We start from the raw sequence: 21,561 nt of genomic DNA, 5'->3' as shown, positions 1-21,561 counted from the left end.
ACTTGAGGGCAGAACAAGAAGCAATGGATGGAAACTAAACAAGGAGAGAAGCAACTTAGAACTAAGGAGAAATTTCCTGACAGTTAGAACAATTAATCCATGGAACAGCTTGCCTCCAGAAGTTGTGAATGCTCTAACACTGGAAAGTTTTAAGAAGATGTTGGATAACCATTTGTCTGAAGTAGTGTAGAGTTTCCTGGCTAAGCAGAGATTGGACTAGAAGACCTCCAAGATCCCCTCCAACTCTGTTGTTATTGTTGTTGTTGTTGTTGTTGTTGTTGTTGTTGTTGTTATTATTATTATTATTATTATTATTATTATTATTATTATTATCCCCAAAAAACAGTAATACACAGCAAATGAGATTGATATGCTGGATTTTGTATCACAATATCACAAGTCGAACACTTCCCAAGCATCTAGGACTATATGATGTATTTTCATATGATGCGCTCAGATGCAAGTACGGTGGCCTTTTGCAACTGACATATCGTGACAGGTGTTTTAAGACCTGAAAAGTTGATATAAGCTTCTGTCCCTAAACTTCCTCCAACATTTGAAAATAAAAGAAAAATTTACAGAGAGTTTCTGACTTATAACAGTTCATTTAGTGATCATTCAAAGTTACAACGGTTCATTAAGTGACTATTCAAAGTTATAACGGCACTGAAAAAGGGACTTATGACCATTTTTCACATTTCTGACGGTTGCAGCATCTCCCTGGCCATGTGATTTACATTTGGATGCTTGACAACTGGATAGGGAATAGAATAACAGAGTTGGAAGGGATCTTGGAGGTCTTCTAGTCCAACCCGCTTAGGCAGGAAATCCTACACCACTTCAGACAAATAGTTATCCAATCTCTTTTTTTAAATGTCCAGTGTTGAAGTATTTACATGTTCTAGAGGCAGGTTCTTCCACAAATTAATTGTTCCAACTGTCAGGAAGTTTCTGCTTAGTTCTAGAGGAGCTTCACTCTTTGATTAGTTTCCATCCATTGCTTTTTGCCCTGCTTCCAGGTGCTTTGGAGAATAGCTTGATTCCCTCTTCTTTGTGACAGCCCCTGAGATATTAGAATGGCTGTAATGTCCCAGGGTCATTTGACTCTTTTTTCTGACCTTCTGACAAGCAATGGGCCTTCTCCAGGTCCTGTCAACCAAACAGTGTCATTTGGCGGGGCCTGTGGAAGAGCCTTCTCTGTGGGGGCCCCAGCCCTCTGGAATCGACTCCCCCCAGAGATTTGTATTGCCCCCACCCTCCTCGCCTTTCATAAGAGTCTTAAGTCTCATTTATGTTTCCAGGCTTGGGACGATTAGACCTTAGCCCCTGACCAGCGAATGATTGTATGGCTGCTGTATGAATGGGTGAAATTGAATTTTAATATAACTATGAATTTTATAAATGGAAATTTAGTTTTATTATAATCTACTTTTTTTCTATGTTGTAAGCCACACTGAGTCCTTGAAGAAGGGCAGCATAGAAATCCAATCCAATCCTGCACTGCACTGGACACCAAGACAACTAGACACAAGAACAGTTTTTTCCCGAACGCCATCACTCTACTAAACAAATAATTCCCTCAACACTGTCAGACTTTCTACTAAATCTGCACTTCTATTCTACTAGTTTTTCTCATCATTCCTATCACCCATTTCCTCCCATGTTGACTGTATGACTGTAACTTGTTGCTTATATCCTAAGATTTTTATTAATATTGCTTCTTCATTGCTTATTTGGCCCCTATGACAATCATTAAGTGTTGTACCACATGATTCTTGACAAATGTATATTTTATTTTATGTATGTTGAGAGCATATGCACCAAGACAAATTCCTTGTGTGTCCAATCACACTTGGACAATAAAAATTCTATTCTATTCTATTCCAATCCAATCCAATCCAATCCAATCCAATCCAATGAATGAATGAATGAATGAATGAATAAATAAATAAATAAATAATTCACTCAACCGCTGTGTTACTAATTCAACAACTGCAGTGACTCACTTAATAAATAATAAATTTAATAAATAATTTAATTAATAAATAAACTTAAGAAATATGGCAAGAAAAGTAAAAAATGGGACACAACTCACTTAATAAATTTCTTACTGAACATCATAAATTCTGGGCTCAATTGTGGTCATAACTTGGGAGCTCTCTGTGTCATTTATAGAGGCTAGGAGGACTTCAGTTGGAGGCCAACGGTTCTTGGTTCTCCACCCCCCTTAGCTATGGTTTCAGTTGTACAATAAAAATAAGCTCCCTTGAATGCAGGAGGAATTCCTTCCAAGTGCAAAGGAGTGCAAGTAATGGTAAGCTTTATAAGCATCAGATATAAGTGGAATTCACTTATAGTTTTGTTTCTTTTTTTAAAAAAAATCTCATTTAAGTCTATAATGACTGCCTTATCTTTAAGCCTCTTGAAGCATTTTGCCCCACTTACAATCAGAGTCCTTAAAACAGGAGAAATACTTAAATATCTCTATTGGATGAACAGACTGGTGAGTTTTTTCTTCTCTTTTTCAAGCCACTGCAGGAAATATTGAGTGGGCATCACTGACGGAATCAGATGGAAGATATGGGGAACACTGCCACTTTTGGGGAAACACCAGCTGCCATCAGGCTGCTTTTAAACGAAAATGATTCAGAGCAAGATCCCTTTAAAAGTCAAAATGTTTGAAAACTTTCCCTTTATATAAATAAATGTTTATATTCTGTATTCTTTGCCAGGATGTATTTTGCCCACAGTGACCAGTTGTAGAATTTTAGCCTCTATATTTAAAGGATTTTATCCCCAGGTATTCTCAGTGAAGAATTGCCTTGTGATGGGTCCTAAGAAATGGAGCATCTACTTTATGGAACTACTGTCGCCTAAGGATATAATTGGTCCTGGGACCTGTTTTCCCCATCACCACCATTCACTGAGGCCCAAATGTTAATGGAGCTCTGCTTTGAGTCTTAATAATAAGATTTTTACAGGGGCTTCAGCTTTGGATTTGATGGAACAGTTCATTTATTATTATTATTATTATTATTATTATTATTATTATTATTATTATTATTATTATTATTATTATTATTATTATTTATTAGATTTGTATGCCGCCCCTCTTGATTGAACATACTGTATGTATGTATGTATGTATGTATGTATGTATGTATGTATGTATGTATGTATATATGGATAGATGAGATAGATAGATAGATAGATAGATAGATAGATAGATAGATAGATAGATAGATAGATGATAGATAGATAGATAGATAGATGATAGATAGATTGATTGATTGATTGATTGATAGATGATAGATAGATAGATAGATGATAGATAGATAGATGATAGATAGATAGATGATAGATGATAGATAGATAGATAGATAGATAGATGATAGATGATAGATGATAGATAGATAGATAGATGATAGATAGAGAGAGAGAGAGAGAGAGAGAGAGAGAGACAGACAGACAGACAGACAGACAGACAGACAGACAGGCAGACAGAGAGAGAGAGAGAAGCAAAAAAGCTCACGGAATCAAGAAACCTCACCAAAATACGCCCACACGCACATCCCTGTGCGCACTTTTGCTACCTACAGAGGTGCAGGAAGCATAATTGTGCTTGACTGCACATGAGCATTCCAGAGCCACAGAGCTGTGTGAAATTAGGCATTCCGGCAGCAGCCCACCTCTGGTTCTTGGCTAAAATAAAGCACTTGGTGTCATTGGTGCTCTCTGAGCTTGGTTGTTTGCTTGCAAACATTTCAGTACCCGAATAGTTAACATATAAATCCAATTAATCATCATCATAATCATAATCTATAAATCGAGTTGCAACGACTCTGGCATAAACCAATGAAAGTGGTCCCAGTGGTCCTTGGCACGCTGGGCACAGTGCCAAAGGATCTCAGCGGACATTTGAAAACCATTGGAATGGACAAAATCTCCATCTGTCAATTGCAAAAGGCCGCTTTACTGGGGTCATAGCACATACTGTAATTCGCCACTACATCACACAGTCCTAGGTGCTTGGGAAGCGCCCGACTGGTGATGAAATACGAAATCCAGTATCTCATTTGCTGTGTTGTATTGATAATAATAACAATAATTACCAGTGCTCCGATGATGTTACCTAGTCAATCATAAATCCCCTGCAAGCAAGAAAACATTCTCTGAGACCACCACGGACTCCATAGCACAACTGTTGGTTATGACCTATAAAGCCCTACATGGCACAGGGCCAGATTATCTCCGAGACCACCTTCTGCCGCACGAATCCCAGCGACCGGTGAGGTCCCACAGAGTTGGCCTCCTTAGGGTCCCGTCGACCAAACAATGTCGGTTGGCGGGACCTAGGGGAAGAGCCTTCTCTGTGGGAGCCCCAGCCCTCTGGAATCAACTCCCCCCAGAGATTCGCACTGCCCCCTTCCTCCTTGCCTTCCGAAAGAGCTTAAAAACTCATCTTTGCTGCCAGGCTTGGGACTCTTAGATCTTCCCCTGACCACTGAATGCCTTAAGTATGTTTGATTAATAAGTTAATTTTTTAAGTTAATCTTGTCTTTCTAATTGTTTTTAATATTGTAGTACTAATTGGTTATTTTACTGTTCTTTTTTTATATATGCTGTGAGCTGCCCCGTGTCCTCAGAGAGGGGCAGCATACAAATCCAATAAAATAAATAAAATAAATAAACTCTGAGTGACATATATTCTCTTCTAAATTAAAACATGATCTTTCGACAAGAACAATTGGGTTCCCTCTTGGTATGAATCTCATTGTCAAAGTCAATGGCAATTGACAGTCTACAAATACACACCTACCTACCCACCTGCTCAATGTATATCCCTTTCTTCACAATCTTCTTAGAAACATAGAAACATAGAAGACTGACGGCCGAAAAAGACCTCATGGTCCATCTAGTCTGCCCTTATACTATTTCCTGTATTTTATCTTAGGATGGATATATGTTTATCCCAGGCATGTTTAAATTCAGTTACTGTGGATTTATCAACCATGTCCAAGGATCTACTACTCTTTCAGTGAAATAATATTTTCTCATGTTGCTTTTCATCTTTCCCCCAACTAACTTCAGATTGTGTCCCCTTGTTCTTGTGTTCACTTTCCTATTAAAAACACTTCCCTCCTGGATCTTATTTAACCCTTTAGCATATTTAAATGTTTCGATCATGTCCCCCCTTTCCCTTCTGTCCTCCAGACTATACAGATTGAGTTCATGAAGTCTTTCCTGATACGTTTTATGCTTAAGACCTTCCACCATTCTTGTAGCCCGTCTTTGGACCCGTTCAATTTTGTCCATATCTTTTTGTAGGTGAGGTCTCCAGAACTGAACACAGTATTCCAAATGTGGTCTCACCAGCGGTCTATATTAGGGGATCACAATCTCCCTCTTCCTGCTTGTTATACCTCTAGCTATGCAGCCAAGCCTCCTACTTGCTTTTCCTACTGCCCGACCACACTGCTCACCCACTTTGAGACTGTCAGAAATCACCATCCCTAAATCCTTCTCTTCTGAAGTTTTTGCTAACACACAACTGCCAATGCAATACTCAGATTGAGGATTCCTTTTCCCCAAGTGCATTATTTTACATTTGGAAACATTAAACTGCAGTTTCCATTGCTTTGACCATTTATCTAGTAAAGATACTCCTTTCTCCCCCCTCCACCCTTAACAAGCTGCATTTTTCCATAATTTAGAATGTGCAAACCCCCAGCCTAAAAAAACATAAGAATTGGTGTGTAAATGCTAACTAGCTTCTCACCAGCTTACTGCAGTATTCCTTTGCCACTTAATTTCCTTTTTTTCCCTTTTCTTTAAAGCAGATTGAGTAACCAGTATTTGCTCACAGCTGACAGGCAGCCTGAGTCTCACACCGAAAGAGCCGGCGAGCGAGCGAAGGAGGGAGGGAGACAGAAAGAGAGGGAGGGAAAGAAAAGGAAAAGGAGTCAACAGAAAAAAATGTTGACAACTGTCAGAAGTGCCCTTTCTGGTGCTGAAATACGGTAACCAGCAAGAGATTACGGTAAATCACAACAGGGACCGTAATGCTGCATGCATCAGCTCCTACAGCACAGTAAAGTTACTGCTTCTCCTTGACTGTCGAGCAGGGGAGCATTATTCACCGAGGAAGAGGGAGGTATCATAAAACCAGCACTTAGCTACCCTTAGCCGTTGGGACAGAGGGAGTTCATGCAATTGTGAGTCATCAAAATGTACTGGGGTTTGGGGGTGATTTATTTTTGATTTATCTATTTCATTATTGTTATTTGCAAGCAAAGTGTCCCACTGTGCCATTCGGATGACTGTGGTTCGTCCACTTTCAACCAGCCTGCAACAGGAGGGTTTCAGGAGCTTGAAGGAGGTAAGTAGAAGAAGGTCTTGGATATCTTTGTAAAAGGAATCCTTAGCTAAAGATGATATACCTGTCTATTTTCCTTCTTCCTTCCTTCCTTCCCTCTTTCCTTTTCCTTCCTTCCTTTCTTCTTTCCTTCCTTCCCTCTTTTCTTCTTTTCTTTCTTTCTCTTTCTCTTTCTTTCCTTTCTCCTTCCTTCCTTTCCTTCCTTTCTTCCCCCTTTCCTTCTTTTCCTCCCTTCCTCCCTCCCTCCCTCTCTTTCCTTCCTTCCTTCCTTCCCTCTTTCCTTCTTTTCCTTCTTTCCTTTCTTCTTTCCTTCATTCCCTTTTCTTCTTTTCTTTCTTTCTTTCCTTTATCATTTCTTCCTTCCTTCCTGTCTTTCCTTCCTTCATTCCCCCTTTCCTTATTTTCCTTCCCCCCTCCTTCCCTTCCTTCCTTCCTCTCTTTCCTTCTTTCCTTCTTTCCTTCCTCCCTCCCTCCTTTCCTCCAAATAAGGTTGACAAGGTTGACATCATTTTTTTTAAAAAAAAATTCCCTGTTTGGGATATGCCTCCATCCTACATTTTCTGGATTTCTCATATTTATTTAATTCCCCAAGGCCACAACAATCAACAGAGAAGAAATAATGAAGAGAAAATTGACTAGAAATGTGTTGTGGTGTTTTTATTTGCATGACTGCTTGCTAATATTCACCAGTTCCTAACATTTTACACTGGGTCGCATTCCCCTAAGCTGTGTTTTTGGCCACATTTATTATTCCAATTACCAATTGGCTATGAAATGTTCTCCCACTAAAGGTATGTCTGGATTTTCACTTATTTTCTCCATTGCAATATAAGCGTCGTCAGCTTTTTAAAGAAGGAATGCCTTTCTTTTTTTAAAGGAAAGAAAAACAACCGGATGAAGTTTTTTGTTTAAAAGAAAATTACGCATTTAAAATCAAATGATCTTTTATTAATTATTTCAATTATCATTTGCCATCTTGGGGATATCCAGCAAAGTTTCTATTTGCAGGAAGACTGTGTCCTATTAAAGACAATGAGGGTGTTGGGTTTTTTTTAACTGCATAGAGTTTATCTTATCAGATAGATGGATTGTTGTCCTTAGTTGACTATGTTTCTACCCACAAACATGGATAACAGTTTTAAACAGTGGGTCCAAAAGGCCAGAAAATGCAAGCCGCCCTACAGATCTGTACTCTATACTATTTGTATGCAAAATCCATTTGTATCCAAAGAGATAAGTGCAATGACCCTTCAAGTCAGAAACAACTGGCAATAACACAATGTTCTGAGCTTTGCTGTTAATTTGACCCGTGCTGTAGGGAAAAAATTCCCAAATCCTAAAGGAACAAAATCTAATTTTAAAATATCATTTCTAAAGCAGCACCGCTGTGACTTGTGTGTTTATGTATATCTATTTGTACTCTACTTATGGGGGAGATGATCACACTCATGGACGAATTCATTTCCCCCCCTGCTATTTATTAATCATATAGAAATGAGTTCCTATAAGAATTGTATGATGTTATTGTCTTTGCTATTCTTAATTGGAAACAGCCCTTTGTAAAAATCTTAGCTCAGGAACACAAAATATGTTTTGTGTCCTAGGTGCAGTTCTTGGGCCGTCCAGATGTGGTTGGGAGGAGCCTTTGATGTTGTTCTGGATGCCAATGTCATGCTAATAATCCAGGGGTCTAAAATAGTTCTATTCCTTTTGTTTTTCTTTGCTAGAAGAAGCTTAATCAATCTGCTTTGTACTGGCAATTGTTCTTGTTCTCTGCGTAATAAATTTGAGTTGACAACTTCTTGTGGATGGGTTATCAGTGGACCCTAAACTTTTTGTAGCCTCTGGAATTTCCCCAGATTACTGCACTGAATTTTGGCAGCAAACCAATCAATTACCTTGGTATGACTTCCAACTGTGTTCTCTCTTTTTCTGGGAAATAAACAGGAATCTATAAGAGGTTTAACACCCCTATTAAGAATTAACCCCCTCAAAATCACAACTCATAAACCAGAGTTTCAAAATGTCAGTCTTGGTGTCTCTGGTGATATCAGCTTCAGACTCCAGAAGCACTCGACAGCCAGAGAATAATATAATAATATATAATGTAACAAATGTAATCTAATGATAAGAACATTATTTCCTCCCATCAGCCAAAACATGGTAAAGTAAAAGGTAGAGAAAGAACCTAGTGACTTCCATTAAATTATAATTCCCAACACCTCTAACCATTCTGACTAGCATTAATGGAACTTGGAATACAACAAAATCTAGAATCCCAAAGGAAGATTAGCCAAACCTGAAGAAACTGAGTATAAGAAAAACTCTGAGAATCTGTGAAGAAAGTGGGCATTCCATGCTTACCCAATTGGATGATTGCTTGGGCGCACTTAGCATGGTGGAAAAGGAGGGGAATTTTAAAATCTGTGAAAACTGAGTAAATTATGCAACTAACTCCTGTGCTTGCTTATTTGGAGCACCCAAAACTGAGTCTGTTTTGGGTGCTGAGACAGATATTAATCTGTCCTTTGTAGAGAGAAATGTACATTTCCTATTGTGGTCTAATATACAAGCCTAATTGGGACCACAGGAATGACATGAAGTTGCTTGCTTGAAAACATTCATTTGCTCAAAAATCTATTCTATTCTATTCTATTCTATTCCATGCCATCCCATGCCATCCCGTGCCATCCCGTGCCATCCCGTGCCATCCCGTGCCATCCCGTGCCATCCCATGCTATCCTATTCTATTCTATTCCATTCTATTCTTAATGCCCAGCATTCTAATCTTGAAAAATTAGAAGCTTTATTTTGTCAAAACAGACATACAGTCCAATAGTGTTTTTTCTTCACTTTTACAAGTTTTAGATAAGAAATTGGTCTTTACAGTCATTGTTAATTGTTCCTTTTAATTAGAGATCCCCAAATCTGGCCACGGGATCTCCTGCATGTGTATTATAATAAACATCATCTATAGCCGAAGGCATTTCTTTACTGAGCCCAGAGCTAAATTCAGTTATTTCAAACAGAACATTCCCTGATACCAATCAATCTGTTTTGATCCGAACAAATAAAAACTGATGCCGCAAGGAGAATGCCATACATAAGCATCGCAACTTAAGCCATGCATCTCAGATCGCAAGTGGGGCTTTCAGTTAACATAAGGCTCGTTTGTAATGTAGAGCAGGAAGAGGAAGAGAAACCACTGGAATATTGGTCCTCTTATGTTGCAAACTAACATGGAGATGTCCATGATTTCTCCTTAACATAAAGCTGCAGACTGTTTTGCTTCCAACAGAGTTAACTGAAATAAGGCACCCTTAGATCTGCTTGTTCTAAAAGACCATTTTTGCCTTTTTTCCCCTCTGGGGAGGGGGGAGGCTGCAGGGTAATCAATGGCCAATTTGTCAAAGATCAACATTTTTATCGTCCAGGATTCAGAGGTGTGATTTGATGAAAAAACATAAGAAGCAATCAGGCTGAGGAGCATCAGTTGATGAGCAAGCAGTGTTTTTATTTGTTTGTTTGTTTGTTTGTTTGTTTTGTCCAATACACAATAAAGGTTTTAGTGGGTATATATCTATATACACATAGTAAAATACATGATGAAGGTTATAGAGGGGATACTCATGATAAAATATATCTAAGAAATAATAGAAAAGAAGGTATAGTAATAGAGCATATCAATGAAAGAATAGAAGAAGAGATATAGGAATAGAAGAAAGGTATAGGAGATATAGGAGAGCAATAGGACAGGGGACGGAAGGCACTCTAGTGCACTTGTACTCACCCCTTACTGACCTTTTAGGAATCTGGATAGGTCAACTGTAGATAACCTAAGGGTAAAGTGTTGGGGGTTTGGGGATGACACTATGGAGTTCCATGCTTCGACTACTCGGTTACTGAAGTCACATTTTTTACAGTCAAGTTTGGAGCGGTTAATATTAAGTTTAAATCTGTTGTGTGCTCTTGTGTTGTTGTGGTTGAAGCTGAAGTAGTCGCCGACAGGCAGGACGTTGCAGCATATGATCTTGTGGGCAATACTTAGATCTTGTTTAAGGCGTATTAGTTCTAGACTTTCTAGGCCCAGGTTTGAAAGTCTAGTCTTGTAGAGTATTCTATTTCGAGTGGAGGAGTGAAGGGCTCTTCTGGTGTCAACAGCAGTCTGCATGCAATGATAAAACTCAGTAAAGTTTGATTCCTAATTTGGGGGAAATGTTGCTGTCAGGATATTAGCCCATTAGGAATCCTGGTGTTTCAAATGTTTTTTCTCCTTTTGACTTCATTAGGAAACAACTCATCTGTCAAGCGGAAGATCACAGATCACCATCTCCTCTGAGTTCCTAGCAAGTCCGTAACCATTGTTTGTTAAAAGGATTAGATGCTGGGTCAAGGTGTCACAACTTTACAAATATCACAGCTTCTTCGGAAACTTGGAATCATAAAGTCAGTCATGGACGAAAAGACTAGACGTTGAGAAGTGTCAGCCAGAGTGACAGACAGCAATCTTCTTTCACCTGGGAAGATTTCTCAATGTCAAATATGAAGACAACATAAAAAAAAGAGAGAGCAAAGAATACTCTGCTGTTATTTGTGCTGCATCTTTCCACAAAGAACTTTAAAAGAGTTTGGAAGTTAGTGGCCTTTCTACCACTTGCAATTTCACTTGCTTAGTAACAAAAAGCATCTTGTGGCTTAAAGGGTATTGTTTAAAAAAACTAAACAGCAACTAAGGGAGAGGTCTTTAGCTGAGCCTTTAATATGATTTCATCATCAAACATCTAGCTACGTATGGTAAACTTCAAAGAGATCGTTCTGAAGAGAGCCATTATAATTGCTTTGGAATTATTTATGGGACAAGGAACACCGATGTTTTTCTTCAGAGCAAAGGCAAAAGAAGAAATGTGGATTTTCAAATATGTTCATTAGTCAAGGGTTTTGCTTTCGCCTCTGCATCTATAAAGCCAGACGAGTATTTCCAATTAGTTTCTACCTACAATGTGGAAATAAAGCTTCCCCCAACAATACCAAATATTTGCTCTTGGCTCTTTCAAAGAAAGGGCAGAGAGAACCACAAACACACTGGATGAACATTAACCAGTTTTGATAATGGGACTGACCCCTGAGAACATCTCTGCCTCCGACTGCTTCAATTGGACCCAGACACAAGTAAATATTTTCAAGGCCATATCATTAGGAGTCATTTTTGGAGGACTGATTCTTTTTGGGGTCCTGGGCAACATTGTGGTTATCCTTTCCGTAGCCTGTCACAAACACTTACAAAGTGTAACCCATTACTACATTATCAACTTGGCTGTGGCTGACCTCCTCTTGACTTCCACAGTTCTCCCCTTTTCGGCTATTTATGAGATCCTGGACTGCTGGGTTTTTGGGAGGATCTTCTGCAACATCTGGGCAGCTGTTGACGTTCTGTGCTGCACAGCTTCCATCATGAGCCTTTGTGTCATCTCTATAGACCGATATATAGGAATGAGCTACCCACTGAGATACCCCGCCATAGTAACTGAAAAAAGAGGACTCTTGGCTCTGGTCTGTGTATGGGCATTGTCACTTATAATATCCATAGGTCCCCTCTTTGGCTGGAGGCAACCAGCTCCAAAAGATGAAAAAATCTGCAAGATCAACACTGACCCGGGTTATGTCTTGTTTTCTGCTCTTGGGTCCTTCTATCTCCCCATGGTCATCATCCTGGTGATGTATTGCCGGGTATATGTGGTAGCCAGAAGGGAAAGCAAAGGATTGTCATGTGGCCTGAAGACTGAGAAGTCCCATTCAGAAGAAGTGACTCTACGCATCCACTGTAGGAACAACACCGAAGCTGCAGGAGCTACCCCTACCACCAAGAACAAGTCCAATTTTTCCATAAGGCTTCTGAAGTTCTCTCGGGAGAAGAAAGCAGCCAAAAGCTTGGGAATAGTTGTGGGGTGTTTCATCCTGTGTTGGCTTCCTTTCTTTTTAATCATGCCAATTGGTAAGTACAATAAGACAGCCAGTAAGAATGTGGGGTTGGGTAATGTGGATACTTCTCTGAATATCTGAGATTCTAGATGAGTTCCTCATCTGATGTAACTACCGTGTTTCCCCGAAAGTAAGACAGTGTCTTACTTTCTTTTTATCCCCAAAAGCCCCACTATGTCTTACTTTCGGGGTATGTCTTATATTGGAAAAAAAATGTCGAATTTTTTGTTTTAACCATAAAATTATCATTTAGACGCGGTGACGTATGGAGGGGGGGCGGCGCAGAAGTGGGCAGGAGACGGCGCTCATTAAGATCAGAGGGAGGTGGCAGACGTGGTGACATATGGAGAGGGGGACGGCGCAGGCGTGGGCAGGAGGCGGCGCTCATTTGGATCAGATGGAGGCGGCAGGCGCGGTGACATATGGAGGGGGGCGGCGCGGAAGTGGGCAGGAGGCGGCGCTCATTTGGATCAGACGGAGGCGGCAGACGCGGCGACGTATGGAGAGGGGGATGGTGCGGACGTGGGCAGGAGGCGGTGCACAGCTAGATGAGAGGGAGGCGGCAATACCCCCGTGTTTCCACGAAAGTAAGACATATGTCTTACTTTCGGGGTACGGCTTATATTAGCCGACCCCCCTGAAACCCCCGATACATCTTACAATCGGGGGTGTCTTACTATCGGGGAAACAGGGTAGGGAATGTCTCTCTTAGTTGAGAGATGGCGTAATTTATGAGGTCAGAATGATGTTATTTTTGTAATTCTCTGTCCTTTTCCTCTGCTGTTGATGATGTACATATACAGAGTTAAGCAGCTGGTGATTACTGATACTGGCTAAAAGAAGATGGGATTTTGACACTGGTCCTAGGAATCTAGATAAGGCAAAGGATGATTCTTGTTTTTTGATAAGAAATTAAGATATCACATCCTGTTTGAGTCATAATGAAACCAGGAAATAATAATAATAATAATAATAATAATAATAATAATAATAATAATAATAATGGTGGTGGTGGTGGTGGTGGTGGTGGTGGTAGTAGTAGTAGTAGTAGTAGTAATAATAATAATAATAATAATAATAATAATAATAATAATAATTTATTAGATGTGTATGCCGCCCCTCTCCGAAGACTCGGGGCGGCTCACAACAGTAATAAAAACAGTACAGCAATGGAACAAATCTAATAATAAAAAATATATAAAAGACACCAACAATTAAAAACCATACAGCACATACATACCAAACATAAAATATTTAAAAAAGCCTGGGGGAGATGTCTTAATTCCCCCATGCCTGGCAATATAGGTGGGTCTTGAGTAACTTGCCAAAGACAAGGAGGGTGGGGGCCATTCTAATCTCCAGGGGGAGTTGATTCCAGAGGGCTGGGGCCACCACAGAGAAGGCTCTTCCCCTGGGGCCCGCCAAACGACATTGTTTGGTCAACGGGACCCAGAGAAAGCTAACTCTGTGGGACCTTATCGGCCGCTGGGATTTGTGCGGTAGAAGGCGGTTCCGGAGGTATCCTGGTCCAATACCATCAAACCTCCCAAAAACCATCAAATGTGGCTCACTGGGCATAATTCCATATTTGTGAGATTTACTTTTTAAAACTAGGATATTGAACGCAACCATTCAGAACCTGTAAGCATATATATGGTCTTAATTAATAACAGAATGCCTCTGGGAACATAATCAGGCTAGGAATTTGTGATCCCCGCACCAGAGCCAAGCTCACAATTCCTTTCACCCAAAACTCCTCCCTTTACTTCTCCTCAAACATTTATTATTATTTTCAGCAACTTAGTTTATAGGCAACGAGCAACAAATATTCTGATGGTTAGGTAAATGGCAAGAGTTTTTGACTCCTAGTGTTCTGCAGGTCACTCAAACATCTACGCAACTATCCTCACATCTATTGGGGGTTAAACTTTCACAAAGTTCAGGTTATATTTGAATAAACATACACAGGACTAGTGATGGGCGAACCCAACAGTGTTCGAGTTCAGCAGGTTCGGACAAACTTTACGCAAAATTCGGCCGAACCCAAACCCAACCCGAACCCGAACCTGAATGGGGAATCCCACCAAGAGATTCCAGTGGTGGAGCTTTGACGTCACGTATACCGGCAGGTTGCTAAGGATGCCATGGAATCCAAGAAGTGATCACCTTGGCATCCTTAGCAACCTGCCTGTGACGTCAAAGCTCCGAACGCCGAACGCAACCCCGAACCTTGCCCAAAGTTTCAAAAAACTTTGGGTTTGTGTTCGGCATACCGAACACTGCAAAATTCGGTACGGACCCGAATTGTGCGGGTTCAGTTCACCCATCACTACACACAGGACCAATTTTCAAAAGCTTTACTCTTGAGATATAGCTTTAGATTGCATTGAATCTGTCTTACTATCATTTGTAAAAAATCATCCTTTCTGTGATTTTCAAAAAGTTTATATTTCTACAAATATATGAAATCTATTTATGAGAGTTTGTCAAAACTATTTTAGCACCTGTTGCTGGAGAAAATTATTTAAAAAGGCCATGGACAACCCAATCCAATACAACAAGAGCTAAGGGGAAACATCTTCTATTTTTCTTTTATATATGTTGGATTGTAAAAAAAAAACCATGAACAGAAGGAATGTTGATATTTGCTTTAAATGCTGGATATGACAATGTTGAGGTGTCCTACTTGATCTTCAAACAGCTCATGTGCCTTCCATAATTTAAACTGGAGACTTCAAACTTGGCAACTTTAAGACTTGTGGACTTCAACTCTCATAAATTCTCAGCCATTCATGCTGGGTGAGGAATTCTGGGAATTGAAGTCCATAAGTTTTAAAGTTGCCAAGTGTGGAGACCCCTGACTTAGACATTTGGATGGCAATCATACTTGGGTACAGCTTAGATTAGAATCGACTAATAAATGTTTGCTGATTTAAATGCTAAGCGGTTGAAGAAAAAAGCTGAATGTAGGAAAGGATTCTTGGGGAAACGCATAACATTGGATTCAAGAAAAAAGAAGCATAATTCTAAAAATTGGTGCTTTTAGACCAGTTAGTCTTCAACTGCCTGATTATTGCCAAAATGAGTGGAGGTGAGACAGCAGAACAATAATAAGAATATTAACAACAGTGAAAAATAGCAATTACGTTAGCCATGTTAAAGTAACAGAGGTGGAAACAGCTTCTCAGCTCATAGATCTGTTGATTTAGTAGCCATTTTTCTAGTTAAGATTTCTGGTTGAGTGGAATCCTTGAGTGGATTCATAGATCTCAAAGAAGCAGTTTACAGATGGGAGGCTATGTTAATGCCCAGAATATTTTCTTTGTTTAAAAGGGGCACCTTTTCTTTGTAATGTTTACCAAAAAATTGATATGAAAATCAATCTTAATAACAGTCACTTTGGGGAACAAATTTCACTATAAAACTAATAGAATGATTGTGTCATTTCGTAGCGGTTAATTGCAGATGGTTTATTCCATGATGGAAGTTCTTCCTTACTGGAGTTCCACTTTGAATTATGAAACTATGTGTTTCCAGATATATGGTGTGTGCGTTTTGTAAGATATATGAGCTGATATTTCTCAAGAATGCTGCAGCTTATTCTAGATGGAAACTGTTGCAAGAATTCAGCAAACTGCACACCCACAAATGTGATGGACAATCTTAGCAATGCTTTTTAGCTCGCAGTCAAAATAAGTGTGTCGAACAAATCATATCAAATATTTCTGATTTGTATAATTATCACTCTTGGTGCCAGTCATCCAGGCCACAGTTGTCTCAAAGATTATTTCTTCTTCAAAAGGCAACTGAGCTATTTTTTTTTATTTCATGAAAAAGATAAAAATGAAAAGAAGAAGAAAAAATAGTCTAGTTGCCTTTTGAACCAAAAATGCACCTTGAGCTAACACTTATGTTTTAATTTTTCCTATTCAAAACTCTGGGAATTATTGTTTTTCCCCTTTTCAACAATTCCGTCTACATCAATTATAATCCAGACCAATAAAAATATAGATTTCTACAAAGGGGAAAATAAAAATTTAAAAATAGCCAAGAACTGCATACAATTCTTCTTCCTATTTTGGAAATACTTTGAATGAAACATCTTTTACAAATTCTGGATATTGAATTAGTTCTAGTTCATACATTTTAGAGCTTTAAAATCGCCAGCCTGTTAAAACCTGAATATTGTCAAGAATGCCCAGAGGGGTGGATGGATTAAGCAGTTTGTAAATGCTGGCATCTTATTTTGGGAAGTACAAATGCCAAGAGTGATTTAACAAACTTCGTCAGATGCAGCCTGGTTCAATTAATTTAAAAGAGAGGTTAATCTACTTTGATTAACTTTATTAAATGCATCGTACCTAGTTTGGGATTGAAATATGAGAAAGTGGACAGTAATAATTGAAAGGAATACTTTTAGGAGAAAGGGTTGATTGAAATGGCAGGATTTCATTTCATACAAACAATAAGTTTTGTAATCCATTTTATTGTTTTATTACTTTCAAATAGTAAAGTCAGTTTGGAAAAAAACATCAGGCTTTGATAAAAATGCTAAATTCTCTTTCATCTACCTTTCATTTATTTCAAGGACTTGTGATCAATCACTATCTTAGTAATTACAATATTATTTAATTTCATGTATGTCCTTCAATTATTAATTCCATTCATTCTTTTCAAGGAAAAAGATGAATTTTCAGAACATTTTAAAATTAATATTTAATTGTTCAGCAACCTTAGGGATTGCCTTTCTGTAGATTATCTGTTCATCAGTAGTTTTTAAGTCAAGGTTTTATTTAAGCACCTTTGAAAAGCTTATAATTCAGTTCAACAAATGAAACTTATTGTATCTTTTTATTCCCACAAAATCAATTAACTTATCTTTAAAATCTTCCTTTATGTACACATCATCAAATAGTGAAATTATTAAACTCAAAGAGTGGCACAATTAGACATTGTGTGAACAGCTGGTATAACTAAATATTATGATTAGTATGTGTATTAGAAGCAATTGAATGCTAGTTTTGCTTATTTTTCTTCTTTTAAAATGATAGTTTATCCATCATAAAAGGCAAATAACAAATAAAAGTTAATGATTAAGAAATACTCCTAGTGAACCTGTTACTGTAAAAATAAAAAGCATAGTAACATGGAAGGTTTGTCCTTTAAAAGCAGCTGTTTTTATTTATTTATTCAATTTATTTGATGCCAATCTCACTATAAGGTGACATGTTCTTATGTTTAATACGATGTACTTCCTAGTAGATTTACAATTGTTGCTTTAGCACATATATATTAATTTCTAAAAAGTAATTGCATTATTTAGTAATTGCAGTTACTAAATTGTTAGGAACCCACTGTTAATGCATTTATTGATAATTGCATTTTCTATTTGGCTGAAGTCTTAGAGACGCTGACTAAATTTGCTTTCATGTTCTGGTTTTGAATTTGGCATCAGATATGAACCTACCCCATAGTTGTTTATTAAACACGATGTGTTGAAGCAAACCATTGCTATGGCCATTTCATTTATTTCATTTCAGCGGTGCTTATGTTAGAGATCTTTAATCAAGAAGTGAACAATACCCCAATCAAAGAACTGCCAAGTAAGCCAACAATAAACAACCCAACCAAAACAAAGAAAAAAACCATCCCGCCACATCAAAACCATGGCCACCAACACGGACAGAACAAGCCAATAGAATATAAATTGAGAGCAAAGCCCACTCCCATAGTAGCACTGGTGGTGTTACCTAGTTTGGAGAAAACAATCAAGCTCAAAGGGCACAGAGACCCCTCATGACAACTCTGAGATACAAATATTGTGGAGATTGTGATCCCGCTGTACAGAGCGCTGGTGAGACCACATTTAGAATGCAGTTCAGTTCTGGAGACCTCACCTACAAAAAGATATGGATCAAATTGAACGGGTCCAAAGACGGGCTACAAAAATGGTGGAAGGTCTTAAGCATAAAACGTATCGGGGAAAAACTCAATCTGTATAGTCTGGAGGATAGAAGGAAAAGGGGGGACATGATCAAAACATTTAAATATGTTAAAGGGTTAAATAAGGTTCAGGAAAGAAGTGTTTTCAATAGGAAAGTGAACACAAGAACAAGGGGACACAATCTGAGGTTAGTTGGGGGAAAGATCAGAAGCAATGTGAGAAAATATTCTTTTACTGAAATAGTAGTAAATGCTTAGAACAAACTTCCAGCAGACGTGGTTGGTAAATCCACAGCAACTGAATTTAAACATGCCTGGGATAAACATATATCCATCCTAAGATAAAATACAAGAAATAGTATAAGGGCAGACTAGATGGACCAGGAGGTCTTTTTCTGCCGTCAATCTTCTATGTTTCTATGTTTCTTTATTCTATATTCTCTTTTATTGAAATGCTTCTATGTTCAGATAGTCCTTCACTTACAACCATTTGTTTAGCAATTGCTTAACTGTGCAACAATGGGTCCTTGCAGTCACACCATTCACAGCATCCCATGGTCACAGCATCCCATGGGTGCATCTTATACTCCAAATGTAGCTTTTCCCGAAGCTTTTTTTTCAGCCCTAATGAGGCACAAACGATCTTCCCAGCTCTGAGCTTGCAGGCTTTTTCACTGTTACTCTCTCCGAAGAATGTTTTTCCAGCCTTTTCCAGTCATTTCCAGTCTTTGCAGGGGTTTTTTTAATTGCTACTTGCTCTTAATAAGGTTTTTCATCCCTAACCAGGGAATAAAATAACGTGGTGAAGCTGACCGGACTAAGAATGCTAGCCAGATGAATACCTGATAGGCAGATTTTTCTACCCTATTTTCCTTCCCCAAAACTGTGGTGCATCTTATGCTCCAAAAAATGTGGTAATCAAAATTCAGGCAATTGGCAACTGGCATATATTTATGAAGATTCTAACATCCTGGAATCATTTGATCATCATTTGTGACCGTTGCAGCCAGCTTCCATACAAGCAAGGTTAATGGGAAAATCTGGATTTGCTTAACAACCCTGTAATTCACTTAACTACTGCAGTGATTTGCATAACCAGCATGGCACAAAGGTTGCAAAATCAGGTGTAAGTCCCATCACAATGCTTCCAATTTTGGTCATAAGTCAAAGATTGCCTGTACTTTCTTTCCACTCAATCAGGGTAACTAACTTGAAAGGTTGATGAGCCACGGTGGTGCAGTGTTTAGGGTGCAGTATTGCAGGCTACTTCTGCTGACTGCAGGCTGCCTGCAATTTGGCAGTTCGAATCTCACCAGGCACAAGTTTGACTCAGCCCTTCTGTCTTTTCGAGGTTGGTAAAACCTGGTCAATAAGTTGACTCTGTAAATTGCTTAGAGAGGGCTGGAAAACACTGCGAAGCAGTATATAAGTGCTATTGCTATGGATTAAAATAAGCAGAAGAAGGTTATTTAGAGATTACCATAACTTAATCTTGATATGGTACTTTCTTTCCTTTCGGTAAGAAAGCTAGCTTTCAATTTTGATTTTTTTCCCCTTTCAAATTCTAGTAATTGTCCAGAGAGACTCCATTTATTTATTTATTTATTTATTTATTTATTTATTGATTGATTGATTGATTGATTGATTGATTCAACCCCCTGCCCAAGCAGGAACCCTATAGTACATCAGTCAAGTGGCAGTTCAATCTTCTCTTAAAAATGTCCAGAGTGTTGGAGTTCACAACGTCCGCTGGTAGGTTGTTCCATTGGTTGATCGCTCTGACCGTCAGGAAGTTCCTCCTTATCTCCATGTTGAATCTCTCCTTGGTCAGCTTCCAGCCGTTGTTCCTTGTCTGGCCCTCTGGTGCCCTGAAGAATAAAGTAATCCCCTCCTCTCTGTGAAATTCCCTTCTATACTTGTAGACTGCTATCATGTCCACTCTGGCCCTCCTTTTCTCTAGGCTATCCATGCCCAGTTTCCTCCGTCTCTCTTCATAAGTCTTGGTTTCCAATCCCTTAATCATCTTGGTTGCTCTTTTTTGCACCTTCTCCAGAGTTTCAATGTCTCTTTTGAAGTGTGGTGACCAGAACTGAATACAGTACTCCAGGTGTGGTCGGACCAGGGCGTAGTAGAGTGGTATTAAGACTTCCCTGGTCTTGGAGTGTATTCCCCTGTTGATGCAGCTTAGGATTGTGTTGGCTTTTTTAGCTGCTGCTGCACATTGTTGGCTCATGTTTAGTTGATTGTCCACCAAGACTCCGAGGTCTCTTTCGCAGTCGCTACTGCTAAGAGGGGTTTCTCCCAGGTTGTATGTGTGTCCATGGTTTTTTCTGCCTAGGTGAGGGACTTTGCTCTTGTCGATGTTAAACATCATTTTGTTGGTGTGGGCCCACTGTGTTAGTCTGTCCAGGTCTTTCTGTAATTTGAGCCTGTCTTCTAGGGTATTGGCTACCCCCACCAGCTTGGTGTCGTCTGTGAATTTGATCAGTTGCCCTTCTATTCCCTCGTCCAAGTCGTTGATGAAAATGTTGAATTATGCAGTTCAAGACCCTTAACCAAATTTCATTCTCCCTTTAGAGCAGGGGTCTCCAAACTTGGCAACTTAAAGCCTGGATGATTTTAACTGCCAGCATTCCCCAGCCAGCTTTGCTGACTGGGGAATTCTGGGAGTTGAAGTCCTGCAGACTTAAAGTTGTCAAGGTTGGAGACTCCTGCTCTAGAGCAATCAGTGAAGTCTGGCAAATATCCTGAGGGCTAAGTTTCAACAAAGGGAAGTCTTCACAAGGCTAATTCTGGGGGCCTTATGTGTCATAATATTAGAATGTGGTTGCCAAGAAATCATAAGTATATTTTAAAAAAAGATTAGAGACACAATGTTCCTCTTCTACCACTGTGAATAGGACACCTGAGTAAAATCCTTGCTGTACCAGTTCTTAAGGAAAACGCTTCCTATTTTGAAATTTAATCCCTCATAACTAGGAAACCTTCCTTATAAGGACAGTTGCCTTCAGAATTTCTATCTTTGCATCATCCACATTACTTTAGAACAGGGGTCTCCAATTTGTTTTCACTTTTTTAAACTCTCCCTTGTCTCGGCAGATCAAGATATTGATCATTACTCAATCTCAAATACATTGATGATACCCAGCTATACATCTCCACCCCATGTTCAGTCAACGAAGCAGTGGAAGTGATGTGCCGGTGCCTGGAGGCTGTTGGGGCCTGGATGGGTGTCAACAAACTCGAACTCAACCCAGACATGA

The 21,561-nt window shown here is 39.1% G+C and overlaps 1 protein-coding gene across 2 annotated transcripts in view; it reads left to right on the top strand.

Moving 5' to 3' along the window:
- Positions 1-5,922: 5,922 nt before the first annotated feature.
- ADRA1A (adrenoceptor alpha 1A) overlaps positions 5,923-21,561 on the top strand; it is a 57,739-nt gene continuing 42,100 nt past the window's right edge. Inside the window, exons 1-2 of one of the 2 annotated variants that reach the window (XM_070765070.1) lie at positions 5,923-6,379; positions 10,666-12,368. In XM_070765070.1, the coding sequence (XP_070621171.1) occupies positions 11,486-12,368 (883 nt within the window). In that variant the 5' untranslated portion in view covers positions 5,923-6,379; positions 10,666-11,485. The remainder of the gene's footprint in view (positions 6,380-10,665; positions 12,369-21,561) is intronic. The other variant, XM_070765071.1, reaches the window with a different exon arrangement.

This window comes from Erythrolamprus reginae, chromosome 12 (assembly GCF_031021105.1).
Source record: "Erythrolamprus reginae isolate rEryReg1 chromosome 12, rEryReg1.hap1, whole genome shotgun sequence".
Taxonomy (NCBI): domain Eukaryota; kingdom Metazoa; phylum Chordata; class Lepidosauria; order Squamata; family Dipsadidae; genus Erythrolamprus; species Erythrolamprus reginae.
The sequence above is the reverse complement of the archived record's forward strand: the minus strand, read 5'-3'. Positions and strand labels throughout refer to the sequence as shown.